A 24,649-nucleotide genomic window follows, 5' to 3' on the forward strand; every position below is an offset into this window, starting at 1 on the left:
ACGCTCCGCATTCTCTGGACGAGTTTCAGACCGCAGCTTACAACTTTGTGGCGAAAGAAAATCACGGAGAAACGCAGGCGTGCCTAATACACCGCTAGCCATTAAAATTACAGCACCGTACAGCAAACGACAAACTGACATGAAGTGTGCACTACGTACCTGGATACGCAAATGTTTGTTTCAGCGTTTCCGCACGAAGTATGTAGGAATAACCCCGTCTAAAAGAGGGCGATCAATAAGCTTCCCTTAGAGGGCGTTGCTGCAACGTAGCGCGTTGCGATGCTGGTGTATGAGCACAGACATGTAGGCAAGGGACTAGTGTAGCATTGTCGTCTTCCGAAGTGCGTGCAGAAAATGTGGAAACGTGAACTGTGGTGACGTTACCATCAAATACGCCCTAACAGAACCAACGTGTTGTTATTCTTTCATTGACTGCCGAAAGACAAACAACGGTAGACATCCATCGAAGAATGAAGAATGTATACGGTGTAGCATTTCTGTCGAAAACCACCATTGTGGAATGGTTCGTGTGAAGGGGTGCTGTTGCTTCATGATAACGCACGGTCCCATATCGGAGGTCTCGTGAGCAGCTCCTACCCCCTCGTCTCCCCCACCTCCTCCTATCCCCCGCCCCTATAGGCCTGATCTCTACCCATGCGATTATCACGCCTTCGGTCCCGTAGAGAAGACTGAGGGATTGACGATCCCTGTCGGATGAGGTTCTGAAACAGCAGTTACGAACTTCTTCGGGCAGCAGGACACACTGTTTTATCAAATGGGGTATCTTCGACCTGGTGCACCGGTGGGATGAATGCCTCAGTTCTCACGGCGATTTTGGCTGATTGGCGTACCGATTCTGCACTGTACGGCCTGCGAACGGAAACTTTGTGATCGCCCACTTACACAGCGGATTTCTCACTCAGAAATCGCGTTTGAAAGTTAGTTCATGGTGAAAAGATGGTGTGCCTTATGGGAGGAGGAGGAGGAGGAGGAGGAGGAGGAGGAGGAGGAGGAGGAGGAGGAAGAGGAGGAGGAACATGGGCCAGTACGTATCTGAATTCGAAAGAGGCAGGATCATGGTTCAAATGGCTCTAAGCACTATGGGACTTAACAACTGAGGTCATCAGTCCCCTAGAACATTGAACTACTTAAACCTAACTAACCTAAGGACATCACATACATCCGTGCCCGAGGTAGGATTCGAACCTGCGACCGTAGCAGCAGCAGCTCGGTTCCGGACTGAAGCGCCTAGAACCGCTCGGTCACAGCGGCCGGCGCAGGATCTTGTCTTATCGAGACGATGGTTTGTTATTCCCCAATATTGCTGCTGGCGTTAAAGATCCCATGTTTTGTGAACATGTAGTAAGATACGTTCAGGACGGCTATACTCTACGCCATGCAAGATCCTGACGGCACCACCCAACTAGCGGCACAGAGGACACATTCTTTTCCCAGCCGTGCAGGATCGACAAGCCTGACATGGACCTTCAATAAGGAAACGGGCATGTTTGCAGCAAGAAAAGTGCCCACGAGGACAGTGCGAGGACATCTGGAACACCACCGACTATCGGCAATGTGACCATTTTTTATGTCTACATCTACATCCATACTCCGCTAGGTGTGTGGCGGAGGGTACTTTGAGTATCTCTATCGTTTCTCCCTTCTGTTCCAGTCTCGTATTGTTCGTGGAAAGAGATTGTCGGTATGCCTCTGTGTGGGCTCTAATCTCTCTGATTTTATCCTCATGGTCTCTTCGCGAGATAAACGTAGGAGGGAGCAATATACTGCTTGACTCCTCGGTGAAGGTATGTTCTCGAAACTTCAACAAAAGCCCGTACCGAGCTAGTGAGCGTCTCTCTTGCAGAGTCTTCCGCTGGAGTTTATCATCTCCGTAACGTTTTCGCGATTACCAAATGATCCTGTAACGAAGCGCGCTGCTCTCCGTTGGATCTTCTCTCTCTCTCTCTCTCTCTCTCTCTCTCTCTCTCTCTCTCTCTCTCTCTCTCTCTTCTATACACCCTATCTGGTACGGATCCCACACTGGTGAGCAATATTAAAGCAGTGGGCGAACAAGTGTACTGTAACCTACTTCTTATGTTTTCGGACTGCATTTCCTTAGGATTCTTCCAATGAATCTGTCTGGCATCTGCTTTACCGACGATCAACTTTATATAATCATTCAATTTTAAATCACTCCTAATGCCTCCTCCCAGATAATTTATGGAATTAACTGCTTCCAGTTGCTGACGTGCTATATTCTAGCTAAATGATACAGGATCTTTCTTTCTTTGTATTTGCAGCACATTACACTTGTCTGCATTGAGATTCAATTGCCATTCCCTGCACCATGCGTCAATTCGTTGCAGATCCTCCTGCATTTCAGTCCAATTTTCCATTGTTACAACCTCACGATATACTACAGTATCATCCGCAGAAAGCCTCGGTGAAGTTCCGATGTTATCCACAAGGTTAGATAGATAGATAGATAGATAGATAGATAGATAGATAGATAGATAGATAGATAGATAGATAGATAGATAGATAGATAGATAGATAGATAGTGAATAGCAGCGGTCCTGCGGCACTCCTAAAACCACTCTTACTTCGGAAGACGTCTCTCCATTCAGAATGACATGCTGCGTTCTGTTATCTAGCAACTCTTCAATCCAATCACACAATTGGTCTGATAGTCCACATGCTCTTACTTTGTTCATTAAACGACTGTGGGGAACTGTATCAAACGCCTTGCGGAAGTCAAGAAACACGGCATCTACCTGGGAACCCGTGTCTATGGCCCTCTGAGTCTCGTGGACGAATAGCGCGAGCTGGGTTTCACACAATCGTCTTTTTCGAAACCCATGCTGTTTCCTACAAAGTAGATTTGTAGTCTCCAGAAAAGTCATTATACTCGAACATAATAAGTGTTCCAAAATTCTACAACTGATATACGTTAGAGATATAGGCCTACAGTTCTGCACGTGTGTTCGACGTCCCTTCTTGAAAACGGGCGCGTTGACAGTGGTACGCCCAACAACACTGGACAAAAGAGTGGCAGCACATCGTCCTCTCAGATGAGGCCCGGTTTTGCGTGCAGCGTACTAATCGACGTATTTGTGTGTGGAGTGCCAGGATATTCTCGTCCTCGTCATGGATCCAGCACCTCGTGACATGGTATGAGAGTGCCACTGGGCGCCCAACACGACTACCTCTTCATCCTACAGCCAGTGATTTGGATGGCAGCCGTTGTACATTGTCCACTCAAATTGTGACCACTTGTCTAAAGCCGGAATAACAACCTCTTGCAGCACGGACCACTGCGAGACCTGCAGGAAGTGTGTCAAGTGAGGGCCTGGAAAGTACCAAAGGGGATGTAGAGCCATGCTGACTCCATTGCCGTAGGTAGCTGCGCTATGTTTCTCGGTTCAGGATCCGTGGCGCCAACAGCCCGATCGTGGTGGTCCGGCGTATCTTCGGTTGGGTTAAAATAAGAGTAGTATGGTGGCCAGGGGAGTACGGTCAATTATTCTCCTCTTCGAACCACGCATGTGCGCTGCAAGCTGTGTGACATATTGCATTGTTCTTCTGGCATCGTGCTGAGGAAAAGCAAACAGCAAGCATTAACAGAATATTCCGTGATTGGTCAGTTAGGTGATAAACTAAACTGCAAAATCCTGAAGTAACCTACAGTCTCCAAAAACAGCTGTAGAAAATGATAGGTACGTGAAAAACTGCGAAATCATCAAAAATAAATAAACCAAAGCAAAATGTATCTGTGTGCAAGTAGTCCTTGCAAAAGGACAATATCAACAGTATCTATGTCAACATAGGTAAAGTTTCAAAATGACAGTATAAATACAAGTGTGCGTCTCGTCTAAGTTATAAAACGCCCAGGTGCAAACCGTAGAAGGGCATGAAGGGCATACTTAAATAATATTCATAAAATGAGTGTCCAAAACGTATCGAAACAACCAAATGTGGGAAATCTGTGTGTTAACATACGCAGAATATATGAAAAAACCCCACAAGTAATTATTCGGGACGAACAACATTCATGTATTACATGCGTAACCTATCCATATTCCCTGTACGAATACGGTAAAATACAGCCTGAACATGTGAAGATAATACTTACGCTGTGTGTGTGTGTGTGTGTGTGTGTGTGTGTGTGTGTGTGTGTGTGTGTGTGTGTGTGTGTGTGTAACCCAAGCTCGGATCGACTCAACGCCCATCCGGGCTACAGCCATTGTTGCTGCCAGAGATGGAAACACACTACTAAGTTTCATGCCCTGTATACCCTCACACTGTCTAAAAATGTCATCATTAAATTTTTCTACTTTACAATGTACGGACAATAAGCAAATTTCATTATTTGCTGTTCTTCCAGATGTTGAGATTTTAACGCCCAACGGTATAAATCTGTGTAGCGTCCACTACGGCTGCGGCTACTGGCGCTGGAAGTACACTAAAGTATGATTTCCTCAGGTTTAGGAAACTTGCCTGTGGTTTTGTGGAGCTGCTGAGACACTGTTTAAGTGTATTTATTGACAGGTTCCATGTCAATCGCATATATGAAATTATTCGAATGACTAACTGCGAGCAACGTGACGATAACTCAGACAATACGCCACAGTCGTTGAAATACTGTCTCGCGTGGCACGGTGCTTCCGGACACAGAGGCGTAACGAAGTGGTTGGGACACATCACTTACAGGCCATTGTCATCTAACCCTTGGCGCTCTCCTCTAGCAACAGGACCGATACATTTGTCTGTGCTATACACACTTCAGTGCACTAGATTTTAAGGACGCACTCCTTAATTACATAACCTTGCTACAAATAAAACGCGGACACGCACACACGCATTTACGTTATTCTTACTCTGAGGATGACAATATTTAATTAGAAGCAGTTTCATGTCGTTAATCATTGTAAATAATAATAATAATAATAAACAATGAACAGAAATAACCAATTATAAAATGAGGGCAGACGATTTGTTATCAGCTGTCAATGTGAACGTGTGGAGTCAGGAAAATGTCGTCTAGATATTTTAGTTTCAAGTTGAAAGTCTTAAGTTACTGGGCGCCCAAAACAGTCGTCCTCGTCGTCTCGTACCTCTAGAGAAATGTGTAGTCTGGAAAGAATCCAACGTACGACAAAATTCCAGGGGTAGTTGAGGGATATTTTCTCAGTATTTTGGTATGAGAGAGACTTGGTGGCTCATTACATGTTAATTCAATTAGCTACCGAGAATTAGCTTCATTTTTCGAAAATACCTGTATAGAAGTGAAAATACATGTAACATGCAGTAACCAAAATGTGCAACACGAAACACAGAGCAATGCAACAACAGTAATATGTGAAACTACTGCGGTACGGTTGCCTTCGCTGGGTGAACGGACCAGCGTAGCGTCGTTGTACCGCTCTTCCATTACATTCTAGGGATAGGGAAAACCGACCGGTTAAAACAGATACTGGTACGTTTCTGAATGACCATTACTTTTTGGTATTTGTCTGGACTCTGTGATTAGTAAAAAAAACATCTTATAACAGTGTAAAATTCCGAAATATCAATTAGCCTGCCGGTGTGGCCGAGCGATTCTAGGCGCTTCAGTCTGGAACCGCGCGATCGCTACGGCCGCAGCTTCGAATACTGCATCGGGCATGGATGTGTGTGATTTCCTTAGGTTAGTTAGGTTTAAGTAGTTCTAAGTTATAGGGGTCTGATGACCTCAGATTTTAAGTCCCATAGTGCTCAGTCATTTGAACCATTTGAACAAAATATCAATTAGCCGTTGCAGCAGTGATAAATTTTTCGTTCTTAAGTTAACATTTTTAAAAAAAGAGTGATTTTTATTCGTAAAATTTGCATTGGTTTGAAATATTGCGTTGTTATAGCAAATGGGAAAAGCGATCAATCCTATTTTAATAACAATGCTGACATAAACGAACACCACTCACATGACTTGGCCTATTTAATAGTATGCGTGTGTATTTCGTGTTAGACTTGCCCCATCTGGTGCATACGGTAGTTTTTTTTCATAGTTATCGTCAGACATTTGTTGTAATACAGAATGGCACCATCCAGTGTCTGGAAGTGTCTTTACGAAGTGACGTAGCAATGAAGTACAGTGCTTCATTTGCTTAAAAATATTAATCTAAAATTTCAATGAGATAAGAGGAAGTAAGTTACGGTTACAGTAATAAATCAAAAACTTTAAAAAATTCATCCATAGTATACGATAAAAATAGAAAGTAGTTGATCTTTTGCCTGTGTGTACATAATATGCCGTTATCTGCTTACAGCCCTTGAAAACGGACAAATTAACATGACAAACAATTCTTCAATCAAAGTTTCCAACCTTTAGCACGAATTATTCGTAATATCTAAATAGTGGCATGATCCACGATTACAATATGATTTTTGAGCAGTTTTTCGAAGAACTAGAAGCATTAGAAGAATAGGTGATTTTTTTATTGTGTTCTACCACTTTTCACTTTACGAGAAAAGAAGCGAGCTATGGACGGATTAAGTTTTCCTTATTTGCCTAATTTAATGTTTTTGTTCTACGTATTTTGAAATCGTCAAACTTTTTCAGTCTTTGCTCAGTTTCGACGTTTATTACAGGAAAAACAGGGTTGCTTTGAGCGGTTAACGTCGGGTTAAAAATGGCATCAAAGACAGACAGAACCGAAAACCGATTGTTTCAGAGACAACCGTCATCCCTAGTACATGCAGTGTATCTGTGGTGTCACCGCCAGACACCACACTTGCTAGGTGGTAGCTTTAAATCGGCCGCGGTCCATTAGTACATGTCGGACTCGCGTGTCGCCACTGGCAGTGATGGCGGACCGAGCGCCACCACACGGCAGGTCTCGAGAGACTTACTAGCACTCGCCCCAGTTGTACGGACGACATTGCTAGCGACTACACGTACGAAGCCTTTCTCTCAATTGCCGAGAGACAGTTAGAATAGCCTTCAGCTAAGTCCATGGCTACGACCTAGCAAGGCGTATTAACCATATCTGGAGAGTGTCTCACTTGTATTATCAAGAGAAATGTACCACAATGAATTAAAGTTAAGTATACGAGAAGCTCCGTTCTTTTCTTTATAGCTTTCATCACGTATCCTGTTTCAGACTTAACGGCAGTCGGCGTGTGTGTACGCGTGCCTTTCGGTTACCCGTCACTGTGGACTGGCTGCCTTGTCAGTCCACTACAGTATCCATGCACGCGGTGCATATTGGCCAACTCTTCTTTAGTAAACCTCACGATACGGCTGTGTGTTACTGTTAACGTACAGCCAACGCTGCCGGAAAAACATCAGAGACGGAACTGAGCAGTACCGAATGCAAGCTGTCGGGCGATAAGTGAAGTAGGCATTCCCGATGTCCACAGCAAGCTTCGGTCCCTACACTTACACACTACTTAAACCAACTGAAACTAACTCAAGCTAATCGCTCGCGCGTACACACACACACACACACACACACACACACACACACACACTCTGCTGCGCACGCTCGACGGACTCGAATCTCCGGCGGGAGGGTCTGCAGTCCATGCCACGGCACATCAAACCACTCGGCCACTCCGCGCGGCCAAGTAACGTCAACGAATACGACAGGTTTTTTCCAAACAAAACACAGTGCTATCATTGTTTCATAAATACTTTCAAATCAATGCCAATACAAAGATAAATGTGGGTAAGAAAGCAAACGAAATGAAAATGTTCAGTAACGAGCCACCGACGAAGAGTTCGTTATGCCAAAATACTCCGAAAATATTGGAGGTTGTTCTGGGTTATTTTGTTGGGTCCGTTAAGGCTCGCTCTGTGTGTTATTTTGAGAAGTAAGCGTGCTGTCTCCTTTTCTTCCGGCACTTGTGTTTTTGACGATGCCTCTCCATTACGAAGAACGTGTTAGGAAGTATCTATAGAGTGGAATGCGAAATAGGAGCCTGTGATTGATATGGCGCTGCCTTGACGGTGTGGGTTGCCGAGACCTGTTCTCGTCAGGGGTGTTTTCCAACGAAGCTCAGCCAAAACGCCGGAGTTTCCAGAACTGGCAGGAAGAGTAGCGTGTTATTTCGCAGCGTACCGCAATGTGAAGCAGATTAGTTCCGCCACTGGCGTGCAGATAGCAGCGACGGCGCGTTGCTCCTGCTCGCGCTAGCTGAATTTCCTCCCACAAGTCGGTAACTGCCTCATCACTGCATAAATGTCACTTGCGTTTCTTTGAATTTCTTAGCAATGGATGCGAAGTAGTGGTTGTTAAAATGTAGGATCAGCGACCTTTCTCAATGCAAAAGCAACGGAGTCGGGGTTTCGAAGGAGCAAGCCTTCACCACCAGATTTACACTGCAAGAATGTTATAGAAGTTACACACACACACACACACACACACACACACACACACACACACACACACACACAAAATTCGGGATCACTTCCCTTGTGACTGTGTCTTCCTAAAAATTTCTGAAAGGGCATCGGTCCATAATTTGGTGATTTGAGTTTTCTTTTGACTCAGATACTACATATGTAACTGCAAGAACTAACGTTACAGTGGTAAAAGTCCGTCATAGTGTACATTTTATAGGATCTGAAAACCGATCTTATTTTTATAAGAACAGCAGCAGTGACTCGAGCTCTCTTAAAAGCAAAGATAGAGCTTAGTTGTTAGCACTGCTTATGATTTAACACTTTCTACTCGCACATCACTCACTGTATTTGGCATAAAGGTTGACTTCTGCTCTACGTAACCAATTCTAAGAGATTCAGCATCACTTTCCAGTAAGAGGTTAGTGTTTTAACTGTTTCATAGGGATTTCCGTATTGTAGAAAGGAAACTGTGTAAACAGGACAGAACGTTTTTTGTGCATGTCACAGGTGTGCTTCTTAAAAAGTTCGAAACCAGGTAAATTTCTTGTTGCAGAGGTTGCTGCTACTGAAATAGTAGCTTCCAAGACAACGTGGCAGGTTAACTACAGCGGGACAAAAATTTCTGAACGTACTAAAAGACAAGGGATGGATGCGTTCTCTGTCAGCACTTGTCACTTTTTGATAACACAGCTTGTACAGCGATCAGAGAACATATTAATTACACTGTTTTCTCTTGGCCTCCAAAGTGGTCTACACACTACACGAGAAAAACTAGCTTATCCATCTGGAAAGGTTGCAAACAGCGATATAATCAAAGACTTCAAATTTTTCCAACGAGATCTGTCTGACGAACACCAACCTTTCTATGAAGAAATTAATGAAGCGGCCAGTAAACAATGATAGTCGAAACGACGAGTCGGTGGATTGTCACACACTGATTGTTGTTGATGCTGATGATTCATTAATAGTGTATAATGTAGAACTGTATGTGTTAAATTGTGTTCAATCAAGATGATAATACGAGTAAAAAAGTGTGTCCGATTTCAGTACCTTCTACATTTATTTTCTTAAAGGCACGAGTCCGACATTTAATGATAAATCACGTTACCAAAATACATTATTACAAATTTTGTATCTTCTCTGCCAATCAGACTGGCATCATCTAGCATAAAAAATCCCAATAAATATAGCCACATTAATTTGTTATAAAAATACACAGTTTCTCTCAATTTCCCCCCAAATGTGGGTCGGTCGACTTACGCCCCTTCAAAAACAAAAGATTCATATGTGCTTCACCAACTTTCGTCCAATTGGTACGATAAATAAAATAGGTACATGCGGTGCATGAAACACAAGGAACTTAGAACAAACTAAAAAGGAGTAGTAACCTCAGACATTCTGCAGGTGATACGGATATCTACAGGGAGTCTCAGGGCGAATGGTCACAATTCAGGAATGACAGCAACGGTCACTCTTAGGAAAAAAGTCTAGTAAACATAGGCTCCAAAGTTCATACCTTAACAGCTATGAGCACTTCGACTTGCCTATCACTATGTCCGCCTCGGAAACTATGGAGTCAGATTTCTAACCGAAGGGACCAGCGTTCGTGTTAATTCCCGGCCGTGTCGGGATCTACTCCGCTCGGAGATTGGGTGTTTTGAAACTTCCTGGCAGATTACAACTGTGTGCCGGACCGAGACTCGAACTCGGGACCTTTGCCTTTCGCGGGCAAATGCTCTCAGTTGGTAGACATTATCTGGAAACAATCTAAGAGACCTGCTCAGATTCTCTTGAATCATTTATACAGATTAGAAATAGCAGAAGGCCTATAACAATGCATTTTTGGGAACACGAGGTATCACTGTTTCACTAGATGACTTTCCAGCTATTACTAAGAATTGTTATCTTACTCAAAAATGGGTCAAATGGCTCTGAGCACTATGGGACTTAACATCTATGGTCATCAGTCCCCTAGAACTTAGAACTACTTAAACCTAAGTAACATAAGGACAGAACACAACACCCAGTCATCATGTTATCTTATTGACAGGAAATCGCGAATCCAGTCGTACAACTGAGACGATACTCCATAGGCATGCAAAATGATTGGAATTCGTTTGTGATGAACTACCAAACGCCTTCTGAAAATGTGGAAATAAAGAATCGATGTGAGACAGCATAAAGCTGTACAGGGAATATTGTAATTAGTTGTGAAAACACAGGTAAAACTATACGATAATAAAAGCAAAAATCTTTCCAATAACCATGGTTCCGCAGTTGAGCCATTCACGAGGTAATTGTGAATGTGTGATTACAAACCGCCGCTGACTTGCGTATGAAATATTGTAGTAGTTGGTACAAATTTGTTCGGAACTGCGAGCATTCCGATGAAGTCCCCACCAACTTATCTTCAAACTTCACATATAGAGAACCTTCAAAAATAATTAAACTGCTAGAATTTATTGCACATATGTAATTGTTAACGGTGCTGGTCCACGTGCATTCTTCGCATATTCTTGCAATACTGTACAGTTAGCTGCTCCAGTTCTTCAACCGTATCGACTAGAAAGCTGTTCGCTTCACTTTTGAGGTGACTCTAGACAGAAAATGCAGATGATAACGAAGACTAAGATACACCCTTGCTCATCCAGTCTATCTTGGACCAAATTGGCACATTATTTTTCGTGCACGCATTACCAAATAATGTGCCATGGGAGAAACATGATGAGGGGACAATCGGATATGTTAATAATTGACTTTGAGGCTTACGTATATTGGAAAGGGACCTGTCCTGAGTGCATGGCAAGCGGCTGCTCGTGCGACGGCACAAAGTTTAGGAGAAAGTGTATGTTCAAGTTTTATGCGTACCTCCTAGACGCATAACGTTAGCCATGTTTCTAGGAAGCGAGCGGAGCGCAGCGGCTAAGGTTCACACCTAACACACTGGCGTACGGGTCCAAATTCTGCATGTGTACTTTATTTCTTCGTTCAGTATATCACTGAATAGTATGTCATGCAGAATTATTCACAAAGTCATGTTCGCAGTACTAATTTCATTAATGAATCAATCATAGCATTTTTTCTTCAAATGCGTATTCAGTTTGTTGCAGAATAGATTAAAGAAGTAGAACGGCATGCACGTTTAATGAAAGTTATTACCTAGCATGCACACGAATTTTTCAGAAGCGATACAGGAAAACACAGTACGTTTCACTTCAAAAATGGTTCAAATGGCTCTGAGCACTATGGGACTCAACTGCTGTGGTCATCAGTCCCCTAGAACTTAGAACTAATTAAACGTAACTAACCTAAGGACATAACACACATCCATGCCCGAGGCAGGATTCGAACCTGCGACCGTAGCAGCAGCGCGGCTCCGGACCGGAGCGCCTAGAAGCGCACGGCCACCGCGGCCGGCTCGTTTCACTTCAAACATTGTCCGTTCTTCGATCCGAACCACGCGTATTGGATCATTCCCGTGGAAGAAGGTACGTTAAATTGATGCAGAATTACAAAATTTAATTTTTATGAAGTCTTCCCTCGAAAAAATTCCTGTCACTTTTTAGCAAATTGGGAGCATTTTTAATTTTTTAAATTTTAACCTTCCTGTAAATGTAAATATCGTAGGGTTGGCAAAGTGGTGTACATCTGGTTGGGATAATTTGTTCGGTGCAGGTGCTTGCTTTCTTTAATCTGCAAAGATTTAATCGTAAAGTGTCTGATCAGTCTGCCCTCCCCATGTCTGAATAATGTAAAGGAAAGTGTAGGGACAAGATGTGAACCGGTACCACCAGCGTGGTAGCTGTGAATCTTAGCCGCTGCGCTATGCTCGCTTGATCAAAACATGACTAACATTATGGGTACAGGAAGTACGCACAAAATTTCAACATCGATTTTCTTCTAAACAGGGGGCAGTCACATGAAAGGTCTCTAACCTCCAGAATGAGATTTTCACTCTGCAGCGGAGTGTGCGGTGATATGAAACTTCCTGGCAGATTGAAACTGTGTGCCGGACCGAGACTCGAACTCGGGACCTTTGCCTTTCGCGGCCGAGTGCTCTACCAACTGAGCTACCTAAGCACGACTCACGCCCCGTCCTCACAGCTTTACTTCTGCCAGTATCTCGTCTCCTACATTCCAAACTTTACAGAAGCTCGGTCTCTAACCTGTTACTCAAGAGAGGGCCCCTCTACAGCATACCCAAGACTCGTCAAAATACATGATCAAGAGATCTGATAGTCCCCCTCGTGAGCCCAGTTAGATGGAACTTAATCAAATGGTTCAAATGGTTCTGAGCACTATGGGACATAACTGCTGTGGTCATCAGTCCCCTAGAACTTAGAACTACTTAAACCTAACTAACCTAAGGACATCACACACATCCATGCCCGAGGCAGGATTCGAACCTGCGACCGTAGCGGTCACGCGGCTCCAGACTGTAGCGCCTAGAACCGCACGGCCACTTCGGCCGGCGGAACTTAATCGAAAGATTAACGTTTCAAATGCGGTTGTACCATCCAGGAAAATATTTCATACTGGAGACTGTAACGCTTAGACTGCAGACCCATGTTTTGCTATTGTATACTTTTACTGGTGTCAATGTCCGGTATCACGATAAACCTAAAGTATCTTGTTGTGAAGAATACATGAAATGAGCTGAATTTCGGGTCGCGGGGCTGGGCGGCTACAGGTGTGACGTGTGTTGTGCAACGCTTCCTCTGCCAAAAGCGAACAAAGACCCGCACACGTCAGTGTGTCCTCCACGCATGCGCTATTCTATTTTTCAGTACCGCCTGCCACAGCGGGTTTAGTTCCAACTTTACTGATACTGGTACAACCGAACGAGAACAGATATTGGCCGATACAAACAACGAAATTTTAGTAACCAAATATTTTTATCACTAAAAATAAGCCTGTTTATATTTTCAGAACAATGAATGATTAAGGAATGTTCATATATTCCTCACTTTGCAAGTAGACGAAGACTTCTAGACTGCTAAGGAGGGCGAAAAAAATCAGAAGGTAGGAACATTTAAATTCCAAGGAGAATGGACGGGAATGGGTTTGACAAAAAAAGAAGGCATGGGTATACGAATAATAGAAACGGATCTATATGAAAATCTTAAAAGAATCTGTACAAATTTGAGACATTACTCCAGACTGATCCGCTGTGCAGCATTACACGCAGCAGAAAATCTGAATCTTGTAAAAACAGGACTAGCTGGAGGGCTAGAACTTCATGCACGTGGGCGTCTGAGGAGGATAGTGCTACCCCATCAGTAAAAGGGCTTTGATCGTCGAAACACCTTTGTAATGGGCCCAGGAAGATGGACGTATCAGTGTTAAAGTACGCTTGATCAAATAGGTCACGGACAGCTGGGAGAAATGCTAATTTATGTATGTCCAGACACCATGCCTCTATAACATATGCGCCTGACAGCACATCCATCTTTCAGATGGCCAATGTCCGACCTCTAGCGGAATACAGTAGGGCTGCGAGCGAAGATAAATAATGGAGAGGGGAAAGCACTCTGTAATGTGTGGTATATGGAGACGTGCTCGGATTGCCGAAGCGGTTAAGGCGACCGTTTGCGTAGAGCGGGAAATCTGGGTTCGAATCCCGGTCCGGCACACTTTTTTTCTGTCTCCATTGTTACTTCAATGCCCCAGTGCAGCAAAAGTCGGAAATTTCTGTCGTAAAGAAATAGTAATACAGTAAAGATTTGCTGAAATGTAAATTTCAAATTTAAAAAATGAGGCAACTACGTGCCCAAGTAAGGATAAGACCTATGAGAGAAACACGGACAGAACAGTGGGAGTGTCACAACGAAAAAAGACGGATATAGAATAGCAGCTCAGCAGCTGATCTGAGTTAAGGTGATACACAGATAGCCAAAATGGAAAAAAGAAGAAATAACATTTAGTTAAGGGCCAGGTAAACAAAACTAACGTTTTTTTTTTTCCTAATGGATACTACTACCTACAATGTTGTTAACTGGGCGAGTGTTGTTTGTATGAAATTTGTACTCATTTTACTGTCGAGCATGTAACCTTCACACTTTCACATAAATGTGAACACTTACTATCGTATGGTTATAATTAAAGTGCAGTTTCTCACGGAGGTCAAATATTGGCTGTAATTATCATATGGCAGCGAAACTTGGTAGATACGCTAATGCGTTAATGTGGAACAAATTTACGCTGAAAAAAATAGTTCCCATTTTGGCCACCAGGTGCAAATCTGGCACTATACATTGACATCCACGCTGTCATTTGACAAGCCACAACGTGAGTAAACAATATGGCTATCGAGAAGAGACCCTGCGCTGTTAGGGATGTGTGGTTTTTTAAACAGTAGCAATTGCCGTGCTGGATTAAGTGTGTATCGTCAACTGAAAGGTCTGAGGAGAGGCCTGATGTCATTAAATGGTTTGATGATGATGATGGGTGGTCTACTGCTCGTCCAGTGTCACAAGAATTGTCCATCCCACTTTGAACAATATAGAACGTCCTGCAGTCTATATTACATCGGTACCTGCACAAGAACAAGGTGGTGCAGCAACTGAGACCTCCTGATCAGTAGCAACGTTCAGAATGTGACCACCACCTCCTGCCACGGATCGAAGTTGACATGTGGCCAGGCAATAAATATTCTATGGAGTGACGAGGCACATTTTACACTACAGCGTGCAGTGAACATAGGGAACTGTCGAATTTGTGGTACTGTTAAAGCGCGTCCAGTGCACGAAGAGCCATTGCAGTCTCTGTATGTGACTGTGGGGTGAGGATTCAAAAGGAGCTTCGTTCCTGGTCCGTTCTTGTTGAAAAGGGAATGCAGCCAGAGAGCCTGTCAACAGTACCGTGGCGTCTGCACATTGAGACCTTCTTCTACAACAGGTGATTCCTGCTTTACGATGATTTCTTGTTCTTAAATAAAATGACTGGTTAGATACAAAGTATGACAGTCCCAAATCTTTATTATACACTTCTCCCACATGAAAAGTACGATAAGATATTACATCTCTTGCATTGAATGCTTCCAAACCAGTAACAGTTTTCACTTTATTACCATCAAAACGAACAACAGCAACTGTAATCCATCCATTGCAGTCTCTGTATGTGACTGTGGGGTGAGGATTCAAAAGGAGCTTCGTTCCTGGTCCGTTCTTGTTGAAAAGGGAATGCAGCCAGAGAGCCTGTCAACAGTACCGTGGCGTCTGCACATTGAGACCTTCTTCTACAACAGGTGATTCCTGCTTTGGAAGAGCGCAGCTGTGTGAAACCACAGTTATCATTAAAGACGGGCGACACCCCATGTCGCTCCCGTAGTGAAAGATATGGTTAACACAACCTCCCACGAACGTGTTATCTCCAGAGGTTTTTCTGGTGCATATCCTGTGAGATCACCTGATGTGAATCCTTGTGACTTTTGGCTTTAGGATACCTAAAAGAATGCCTTCAGCAGGGATACATTCGGTCTCTATCTACTCTGAAAGTCAGTATACAGGGACACGCTGCATAGATTCCACCAGACCTCCTGCGACCAACTGTTGTCTGCGGATGCAGCATCTCGTCAACGTCTCCGGTGCTCATATTGAACACTTTTATAAACATTGCTTAATAATACTCAACATTATGCCTTTTTCACTCGTTTGACCAATTCCGGCCACGTCCCTTTCCTAATCCATTACATATGGCAACATGTCTAAACGCCTTTCTTGAATTCACAGCGCCAAATTCTCAAATGGTGTCCAAAATTTAAACTAACTTTCTTTCAGTGCAAATTGGTTCCGCATAATGCATTAAAATATCTAGAAACTTTCGCTGCCATACGATAATTACGAGCAACACTGGACCTCTGTGAGTAGCATCACTTTAATTATAGCCATCCGCTATATTCACATTTTAGTAGTTTCCGACACTGGCTGGTAACACTAGAAAAACAAAAAAATCCGGGCGGATTGGAGGTATAACACGACTAAAAGCTTTGAGTGTAGAGCTGTCTGCAATTTTAGATGTAAAGAGAGTAGCAACGAACGACGATGTAGTTTTAAGATGTCGCGACGAATTCCCCTGGTTTGGTTACACTTGTTACCAGTCAATGTCCATTACCCGTTCGGACTTTCTTTTGAAACTGAAGTGTAACTAATATATCTTCCTGCGTGGCGAGTCTATGTGAAAGTCCGGTTTACAAAAATAACTTTTTATCTTATGGAGAGAGGGTCGCTGACTTAAACAGTGATGTTAGATGTTACCGGTACACCACATTGACAAGACTGTCCATCTATTCAGACAACATTAACAGGCAGGCAAACAGAAATTTTAATCATTTTTGCCCACAGTTGCACAAGGAAGAGATCGTGAATATTTGCAGCCTTTTTGATTTCGTCTTGTGATGGATAACTGGTTTTGCGTCACATTTATTGGATGTGAAGTTTTTTTCCTGTGATACAAAATTTAGTACGTTCTTTGTCGATTATTAAATTGTGCAGCAAGCAAATGTATTAAACAGTATTTTCGACTGCATCTACTGAACTTCTATTTCTTCGGCCAAGATTTTCCATTTACAGTACATTATACAAATGCTCATTCTGTCTTAATATTCTTTATCATCTTATGCCGTACGTTAGGTTTTTAATACACCGTGTGAAAGTGGATAATCGTTATATCCTAAAATGACGAAATGTGTCCTGTTACAGTTTAGTAAAGTGCTGTCATCAAAAATTTTGAGACTCTCATCTGGCAAAAGCAGAAAGAAATCTGAAACCCTAAATGTTATACCATCGCTTTATCTTACCTAATCACTCATATTAATTACCGGTTTTTTCCATCTTAAGCTTATTGCAGTTGCTGTAAGCTTAAAACAAAAAAGCAATAATAATTTATCATAACAGCGGCTGCGGAAGATGGTCTTGTACCTAACTAATATTAATATTTATGAACTGTCGCTTGATATCAACCAGCCCTTGTAACAAGGATACCGTTCGTAGTTCCTGAACGTAGTGGTACAGTGGGTAGAGGAAATCATTTGAATGAGTTTTCCTTTCCACTTCCTAGGCAGTTAGGAAAAAACCAATTATTTTGGTACTCGTACGCAATTTTACTGAAATGATCTACATCTGCAATCTTGTATATGAATAAAACTTTAATTACGTCTCTTACGATTTTCGAAATATCTCCAACTACAACACGAAAAGAGAAAATGACTGACCAGTTTTTATATCTGCAAAAAAGGAAAAGTTGCAATTTAGAGAAGCACCTGTGTAATTTTTTCAAATGATTGTGTATTTACAGTTGCACAAAGTGGTCTTCAAGAGAAAAGTCTTGTTAACCACACACTGTTTTGTTTTCCAGTAACTGTAGTACGAAATAAAGGGCAATGCGTACGTGATAGATTCATGACTACTGCAGTTTCCCCTCCAAAGCCAGCGCGCGCGCGCGCGCGCCCACACACACACACACACACACACACACACACACACACACACACACACACACCTCTTAGTACGTAGCTGTTAACAGGTGTCAACGCCAGAATTTTGAGCCTCGCTTTGCTTTAGTTGCTGCTCTACTACAGATTCACAGGTACTGTGCGGCTGGTCCCGGGGGAGGTTAGAGTCCTCCCTCGGGCATGGGTGTGTGTATTTATCCTTAAGATAATTTAGGTTATTATAATTTAACTAAAGTTCAGTCTTGATCACAACACTTATGTCTCAATAACATAGGTGACCGGTTTCGGTTATATTTATGTAACCATCTTCAGACCTATGGCTCCCTGGGAGGATGGTAGGCGGAGCTATCTTCAGCTGCAACAAGATCAGTTTACTTCGTAGCAGCTGAAGAGAGCTCCGCCTACCATCCTCCAAGGGAGCCATAGGTCTGAAGATGGTTATATAAATATAACCGAAATCGGTGCAAAAAAAAATGGTGCAAATGGCTCTGAGCACTATGGGACTCAACTGCTGAGGTCATTAGTCCCCTAGAACTTAGAACTAGTTAAACCTAACTAACCTAAGGACATCACAAACATCCATGCCCGAGGCAGGATTCGAACCTGCGACCGTAGCGGTCTTGCGGTTCCAGACTGCAGCGCCTTTAACCGCACGGCCACTTCGGCCGGCAACCGAAATCGGTCACTTATGTTATTGAGACATAAGTGTTGTGATAAAGACTGAACTTTAGTTAAAATATAATAATCTATTGATCACTGTATTCCAAAAATGTTTACCAAAATTGTAATTTAGGTTAATTAGTGTGTAAGCTTAGGGACTGATGACCTTTAGCAGTTAAGTCCCATAAGATTTCACTCACATTTGATCATGTTTTTTATTCATAGGTCCAACGTAAACATAGCCTTACCAAGCGTGTCTCGTAGCAACGCTATGGGACAGTTTTTACACTTCCGCGCGCTGTGCTTCCACTCCAACTCCAGCTGTAGCGTTGTTGCAGGGCGCGCGGCGTGCTACTTCCCCGTCGAGCTGCAGGGCAAGTACGTGATGCAGTCGACGGCCACGTCCAGCGTGCAGTACTCGCAGGTCGACATCACCGCCGACGCCATCCCCATCTGGGGGCACTGCCATCGACGCATCGGTAACAACGTCATCCTCATGGACGAGTAAGTCGAAATCACAAACACGGACAGGCAAAATTTTCTACTCGCTAGTATTAACGTTGACTCGGACAGTGCTGTATTGCCTCAGTATTTTGAAAATTTCGAAACAATTCGACATCTAAACTGCTTGATGTTTCAACGAACTTCGATGGCCGAAACTGTCACCGTTTTCTGCACTGAAGCGCCAAAGACTTGGTATAGGCATGTGTGAGTTTCGGTGTTGGAACTTCAACGGTGTCAGATTCGAACAATAATATGACCAGCCATTTGTAAGTTAACTGGTGCAGTTCGCACATTGAATAGACACTGAAGAGCCAAAGAAACTGGTACACCTGCCTTACATCGTGTAGGCCCCCTGTGAGGAGGCAGAAATGCCGCAACACGACGTGGCATGGGCTCGACTAATGACTAAAGTAGTGCTGGAGGGAATTGACACCATGAATCTTGCAGGGCTGTCAATAAATATGTAAGATTACGAGGGGGTTGCAGACCTCTCATGCTCAGTGTTCATGTCTGGGGAGTTCGGTGGCCAGCGGAAGTGTTAAAACACAGAAGAGTGTTCCTGGAGTCACTCTGTAGCAACTATGGACGTGTAGGATGTCGCATTGACCTGCTGGAATTGCCCAAGTCCGTCGGCATGCACAATGGACATGAATAGATGCTACTGATCAGACAAGATGCTCACGTATGTATCACGTGTCAGATTCGTCTCTAGACGTATCAGGGGTCCCATATCACTCCAACTGCACACGCCCACACCATTACAGAGCCTCCACCAGCTTCAACAGTCACCTGCTGACGTGCAGGGCCCGTGGATTCATGAGGTTTTCAGCATACCCGTACACGTCCATCTGCTCGACACAATTTGAAACTAGGCTCGTCCGACCAGGCAACATGGTTCCAGTCAATAACAGTCCAATGTCAGTGTTGTTGGTACCAAGTATTAAGCTTCGTGTCGTGTAGTCAAGGGTATACGAGTGGGCTTTCGGCTCAGAAAGCCCATATCGATGATGTTTCGTTGAACGGTTCACACGCTGACACTTGATGATGTCACAGCATTGACATCTGTAGCAATTTGCGGAAAGGTTGCACTTCTGTCACGCTGAACGGTTCCCTTCTGTCGTTGTTGGTCCCGTTCTTGCAGGACCTTCTTTCCGGCCGCAGTGAAGTCGATTTGATGTTTTACCGGGTTCTTGATAGTAACGGTACACCACTTCATCACTACCTCGGAGATATGTCCCATCGATTGTGCGCAGACTATTAAACCACGTTCAAACTCAATTAAATCTTGATAACCTGCCATTGTAGCAGCAGTAACCGATCTAACTACTGCGCCACACAGTTGTTGTCTTATAGGCGTTGCCGACCGCAGCGCCGTAGTCTGCCTGTTTAGGTATCACTGTACTCGCACACACATTACCAGTTTCTTCGGGTCTTCAGTGTGGAAAACGGTGTCAGTTTCGGCCGTCGAAGTTCGTTGAAGCATCACCTAGCCATCAAGCAGTTTAGATTTGAAATGGTTTCGAAATTTTTTATGAAATTTTGTTTTGGATTTTATTTCTGTCAAATTTCCTTTACTGTCCTCCAGGTATCATTGTCATATTTATTAATAAAAGTTGTTACGATGAACGACCTACAAGAGGGTTAAATGGTTTGGTCTTCTATCACCAGCAGCCTTTCCTGAACTGGTGAGGCTTCAGCACTCACGAACACTGCTACATCGTGACGCATAAACGGTTGGACCTAGTGGCCGGGAAGCTAATTGCACCTATCGCAAAAGCGTGTGTGTGACAGGGGTCCAACAAGTGATATCCACTTCTTGCTTTGTGTAGTATTTAAAACTTAGGCTCCCAAGGAAGCAGTTGTTAGACCAAAGTGACCAACTTTTCACTGCCCCCGTCAATTTTCTGCAGTAGCTCTGAAAGGATCAGTCTGGATAACTGAGTCCGTTCTTGTCAACCTATAAAATAAGTGATTTTAAGTTTTTTTGAAAAACAAATGAAACAATGTAATTTTTTTGCACGTTCATTGATTCTTGGACATTGTTTTCTGATTTTAAGAAATTATCATTAAGCTCCCCATCCGGGGAGTTGAAGTTGCTCTGTCCAAAACCAGGTGTTTCCATGGTGGAAGTCCTGCAGTCTGCAAATCTTACCTGAAATCAAAAACAATTTTCTTAATCTAGGATAATGTGCACGTAGTAATAGCATAGTTCTTTTAATTTGACAAAAGAAAAGTTGCGTTCGTTTGAACAAAGACTTCGTTTTGTCGTTTTTTGGTCACTTTTTGAAATAACTAAGGAACAAATTGAAATAAAAAATAGCCTGTTGGCCTTTGTGGTCGTGCCCAAGGAGTAATTCAGCCATATTTCAGAAAGAGATCTTCATTAGCGTGCCCGAAGGCCGTTCCGTCAGCCTGAAATAGTGACGCCCAAACGCTTCGATCCGACAGCCACAGGGTATATCGTGATTCACGTTTCTTGTCATCGACTCTCCAGTGGTCTCTCTCTTCGCGCCACCACAAGCGTCGCTTAGCGCTGACTACAGAAACGTGAGGTTCGCGAAACTCCGTTAAACCATTCTACCCCACGCTTAACCCCCCCCCCCCCTACGCACAGTCATTGTGCTAGCTGCACTGCTGGTATCATTTGAAAACTCGAGTGATTCCTTCGGCTGATTTCATGCTTCTCTTTTTACCACCACCCTCCGCAGTGTTCGAAGCTCCCTGTTCGTTATTAAAGGTGGTCTGGCTGGTATTGATTTAGCTGTGACTGTTCCATCGCGCTTCCACTTTTCAACCACTGTAAATCTGTCCAAGTGACTTGATTGTAATGTCCGTAATGGATTTGATGCGCAGGTGACATCAAATGCCTAGCCCACGTTCGAAGTCACTAAGCTTATTCTGAACGTACTGCTTCTCTACTGACAACGCTCCCGGCCTCGTTTTATAGTGGTGGGTCCGCCACTCGTTACATCTTGTGATCAATTCCATATTACATAAGAAAGTCCGGATACTTTTGATCAAATAGTTGGAGTGATGGCGTGCAGTAACAAATTATGACCACCCCTCCCTCTTCCCCCCCCCCCCTCCCTCCCCGTCACTGATGACCCGCCCTCACACAGCTTTACTGACACTCGTGACTAGGTAGCTGAGTCGGTAAGAGCATTGGTCGCAAAAAGAGAAATTCCGGGTTAGTCCTTAACCAACACACAATTTGCCAGGAAGTTTTAATTAATTTCTGCCAACTAAGACGACGTACGTTTCCGAAATTTCCCCTGTGCGTTCTTCAGACTCCCCGAGCCCCACATTCTGCTGCGCCACACATTATAGTAGTACCAATTTAACGACCTTACAAAGGTTTCTTTTTTTTGATGGAACAAAAGGTGATAAGGAAATACTATTCGCAGTTGTTATTGAGCATATATATAAAGTATACCACAAAATTTTTTGTCGGAAAACATTACAAAATGGCGACCCTGCAAGCAATTCTCCCTGGGCATGTTGAATTTGAGGCGATCTGTAGCACACATTATAACGGGTGCCAATTTGAATCCGGAAAAAGGAGAAAAATCTGTAACCTATAAGAGTGTAGCTAGTGAATCACATAGGGGATTTTAGAAATATTTTTTGTGTGATTTGCGAGTGTGTAAATGAAGCCACTCAATTTTCACAAAAAGAATAATTTATTTAAATTAACTAATCGAGAACCCCATAAGTGGTTCACTTTGAAAGGTTATTTCAAAGTTGTGGTTAAACTTTCAAATAAAATGGCTCAAAGCCGTTGGTCATGCTGCGTGCCGTTTTGAAAAATCAGATTCCTCGAAAAAAAATCGTTTGAAGTTTTGAAATGTTAAGCATGAACAAATGGAAAAATTCTACTTACAGAAAACTCTTACAATTAATCTACTATACCAGTACTGGCCTGTCGTACTGTTGCCGTTGCGATCGAAACCATATCCACTAATTTATTATAGAGTGATTAAAATATCGCCGGCCGAAGTGGCCGTGCGGTTAAAGGCGCTGCAGTCTGGAACCGCAAGACCGCTACGGTCGCAGGTTCGAATCCTGCCTCGGGCATGGATGTTTGTGATGTCCTTAGGTTAGTTAGGTTTAACTCGTCCTAAGTTCTAGGGGACTAATGACCTCAGCAGTTGAGTCCCATAGTGCTCAGAGCCATGTGAACCATTTAACCCTGCTCCAAGCAGGCGCATTGCGAGGACGATTTGACGGTTGATTTCATATGAGTTCCGTATAAACTTACTGCTTTGTGTAACAACTAATGGGAAGCTTGAACAAGCAATAATTATTGCGAAGCATAAGCATCGAGGACTTTGTTCTTGCAACGCGATGTCTGGATTGCACGATTTACATTTTACGTGTTCACAAATAAGAGAGGAAGCGACAAGAAAGTTTATAATCCCATAGCTCAATCCCTAATTCACATCGTGATCCTTGTCACTGTCTTTCTTAGTAGAGGCTCAGACTCCTTCCGAACTGCTCTCAGCCTCATGTCCATTCTTGAGACGCTCTGATGATGTACTGCTTCGACACCGTATCGGATAGGTTTCCATACCTTTTCTGTCTGCGAACACGTTCTTAAAATTCATTCTTACTTGAAAGACAAAATTGTATTCTAGCAGCATCTCGCTTACCTCATCCGACACCGTAGTACACATACATCCATTAGTCACCTACATTCGACAGATACATTAAAGAGAACTCGCATACCGCGAGAAAAGGGGAATGAAAACCCCCAATGAAAGCGTTTTTCGGAGATAGCTGTTAGTCGCAATTTTTTGTCGTCTTAATTTATTTGATAAAGTAACATGTTCCAAAATACAAACCTCACCTTAGTAAAGGCAATAGATTTTTTTAAAAAACTGCACATCAGTATTAAAGTTGTTGACGTTTTTTTAAGTGTCCTTCGCAAGATTATGAACAATGGTTAACAAGATTCAAGAAGCCACGGCAATGTATGTGAGGAGAAGACAGCCATTTTACAAGAGAAAGACGGCCAGAGCACTTGCAAAAATAGTAAAGACTTTAATATGTGTACTTTGGTTAAACGTTTTTTGTATTTCCATTGCTGTCTGAGGATCAGGTTTGTACTTCCAAAAATGATTCTCGATTAAATAATTTAAGACGCCAAAAATTTGTGACTGGTAGCGGTCTCCGCAAACCCTTCCCATATTTTTGAGTCACGGTCGATTACCAGTCAGTATGCTCCAAATTGATTAGGCAGCTGAAATTACTTCTCAGGGTCTTTCGGTCAAAAATATCACACAACTCGTTCTTTCTTTCGAGAACAAGTTATAAAACGTAAATACTGGTACAGTTCACCCATGGACATAGACATTTGTGTTTTTCAAAGTATTGCCACTAACATGTCTAGGCATGCAACTGTTCATTGCTTAACGTAAGTGTTCACAAACGCACATCTCCCAAACATTGATCGTAAAAGACCTCTTACCACATGGAGTAATCCTTTCCAAACGTCGGTTCTTTGAAACTAAGCAAAGAGTTCAGTAACCTCTACGTACGTATCAAAGTACTTCTCCATTCACGTGACACCTTAATAGCACTTTGTCATGGGAGTATACTTAAGTCCAGACATTATGACCACCTGCGGAACGCAATACAGCAGCGGTTTTGCA

The 24,649-nt window shown here is 43.1% G+C and overlaps 1 protein-coding gene across 1 annotated transcript in view; it reads left to right on the forward strand.

The window, feature by feature from the left end:
• Nucleotides 1–24,649, forward strand: part of LOC126248252 (uncharacterized) — a 338,750-nt gene that overhangs the window by 155,540 nt on the left and 158,561 nt on the right. Inside the window, exon 2 of the mRNA XM_049949102.1 lies at nucleotides 18,833–18,998. Within this exon, the coding sequence (XP_049805059.1) occupies nucleotides 18,833–18,998 (166 nt within the window). The remainder of the gene's footprint in view (nucleotides 1–18,832; nucleotides 18,999–24,649) is intronic.

The sequence above is a fragment of the Schistocerca nitens genome, chromosome 3 (assembly GCF_023898315.1).
Source record: "Schistocerca nitens isolate TAMUIC-IGC-003100 chromosome 3, iqSchNite1.1, whole genome shotgun sequence".
Taxonomy (NCBI): domain Eukaryota; kingdom Metazoa; phylum Arthropoda; class Insecta; order Orthoptera; family Acrididae; genus Schistocerca; species Schistocerca nitens.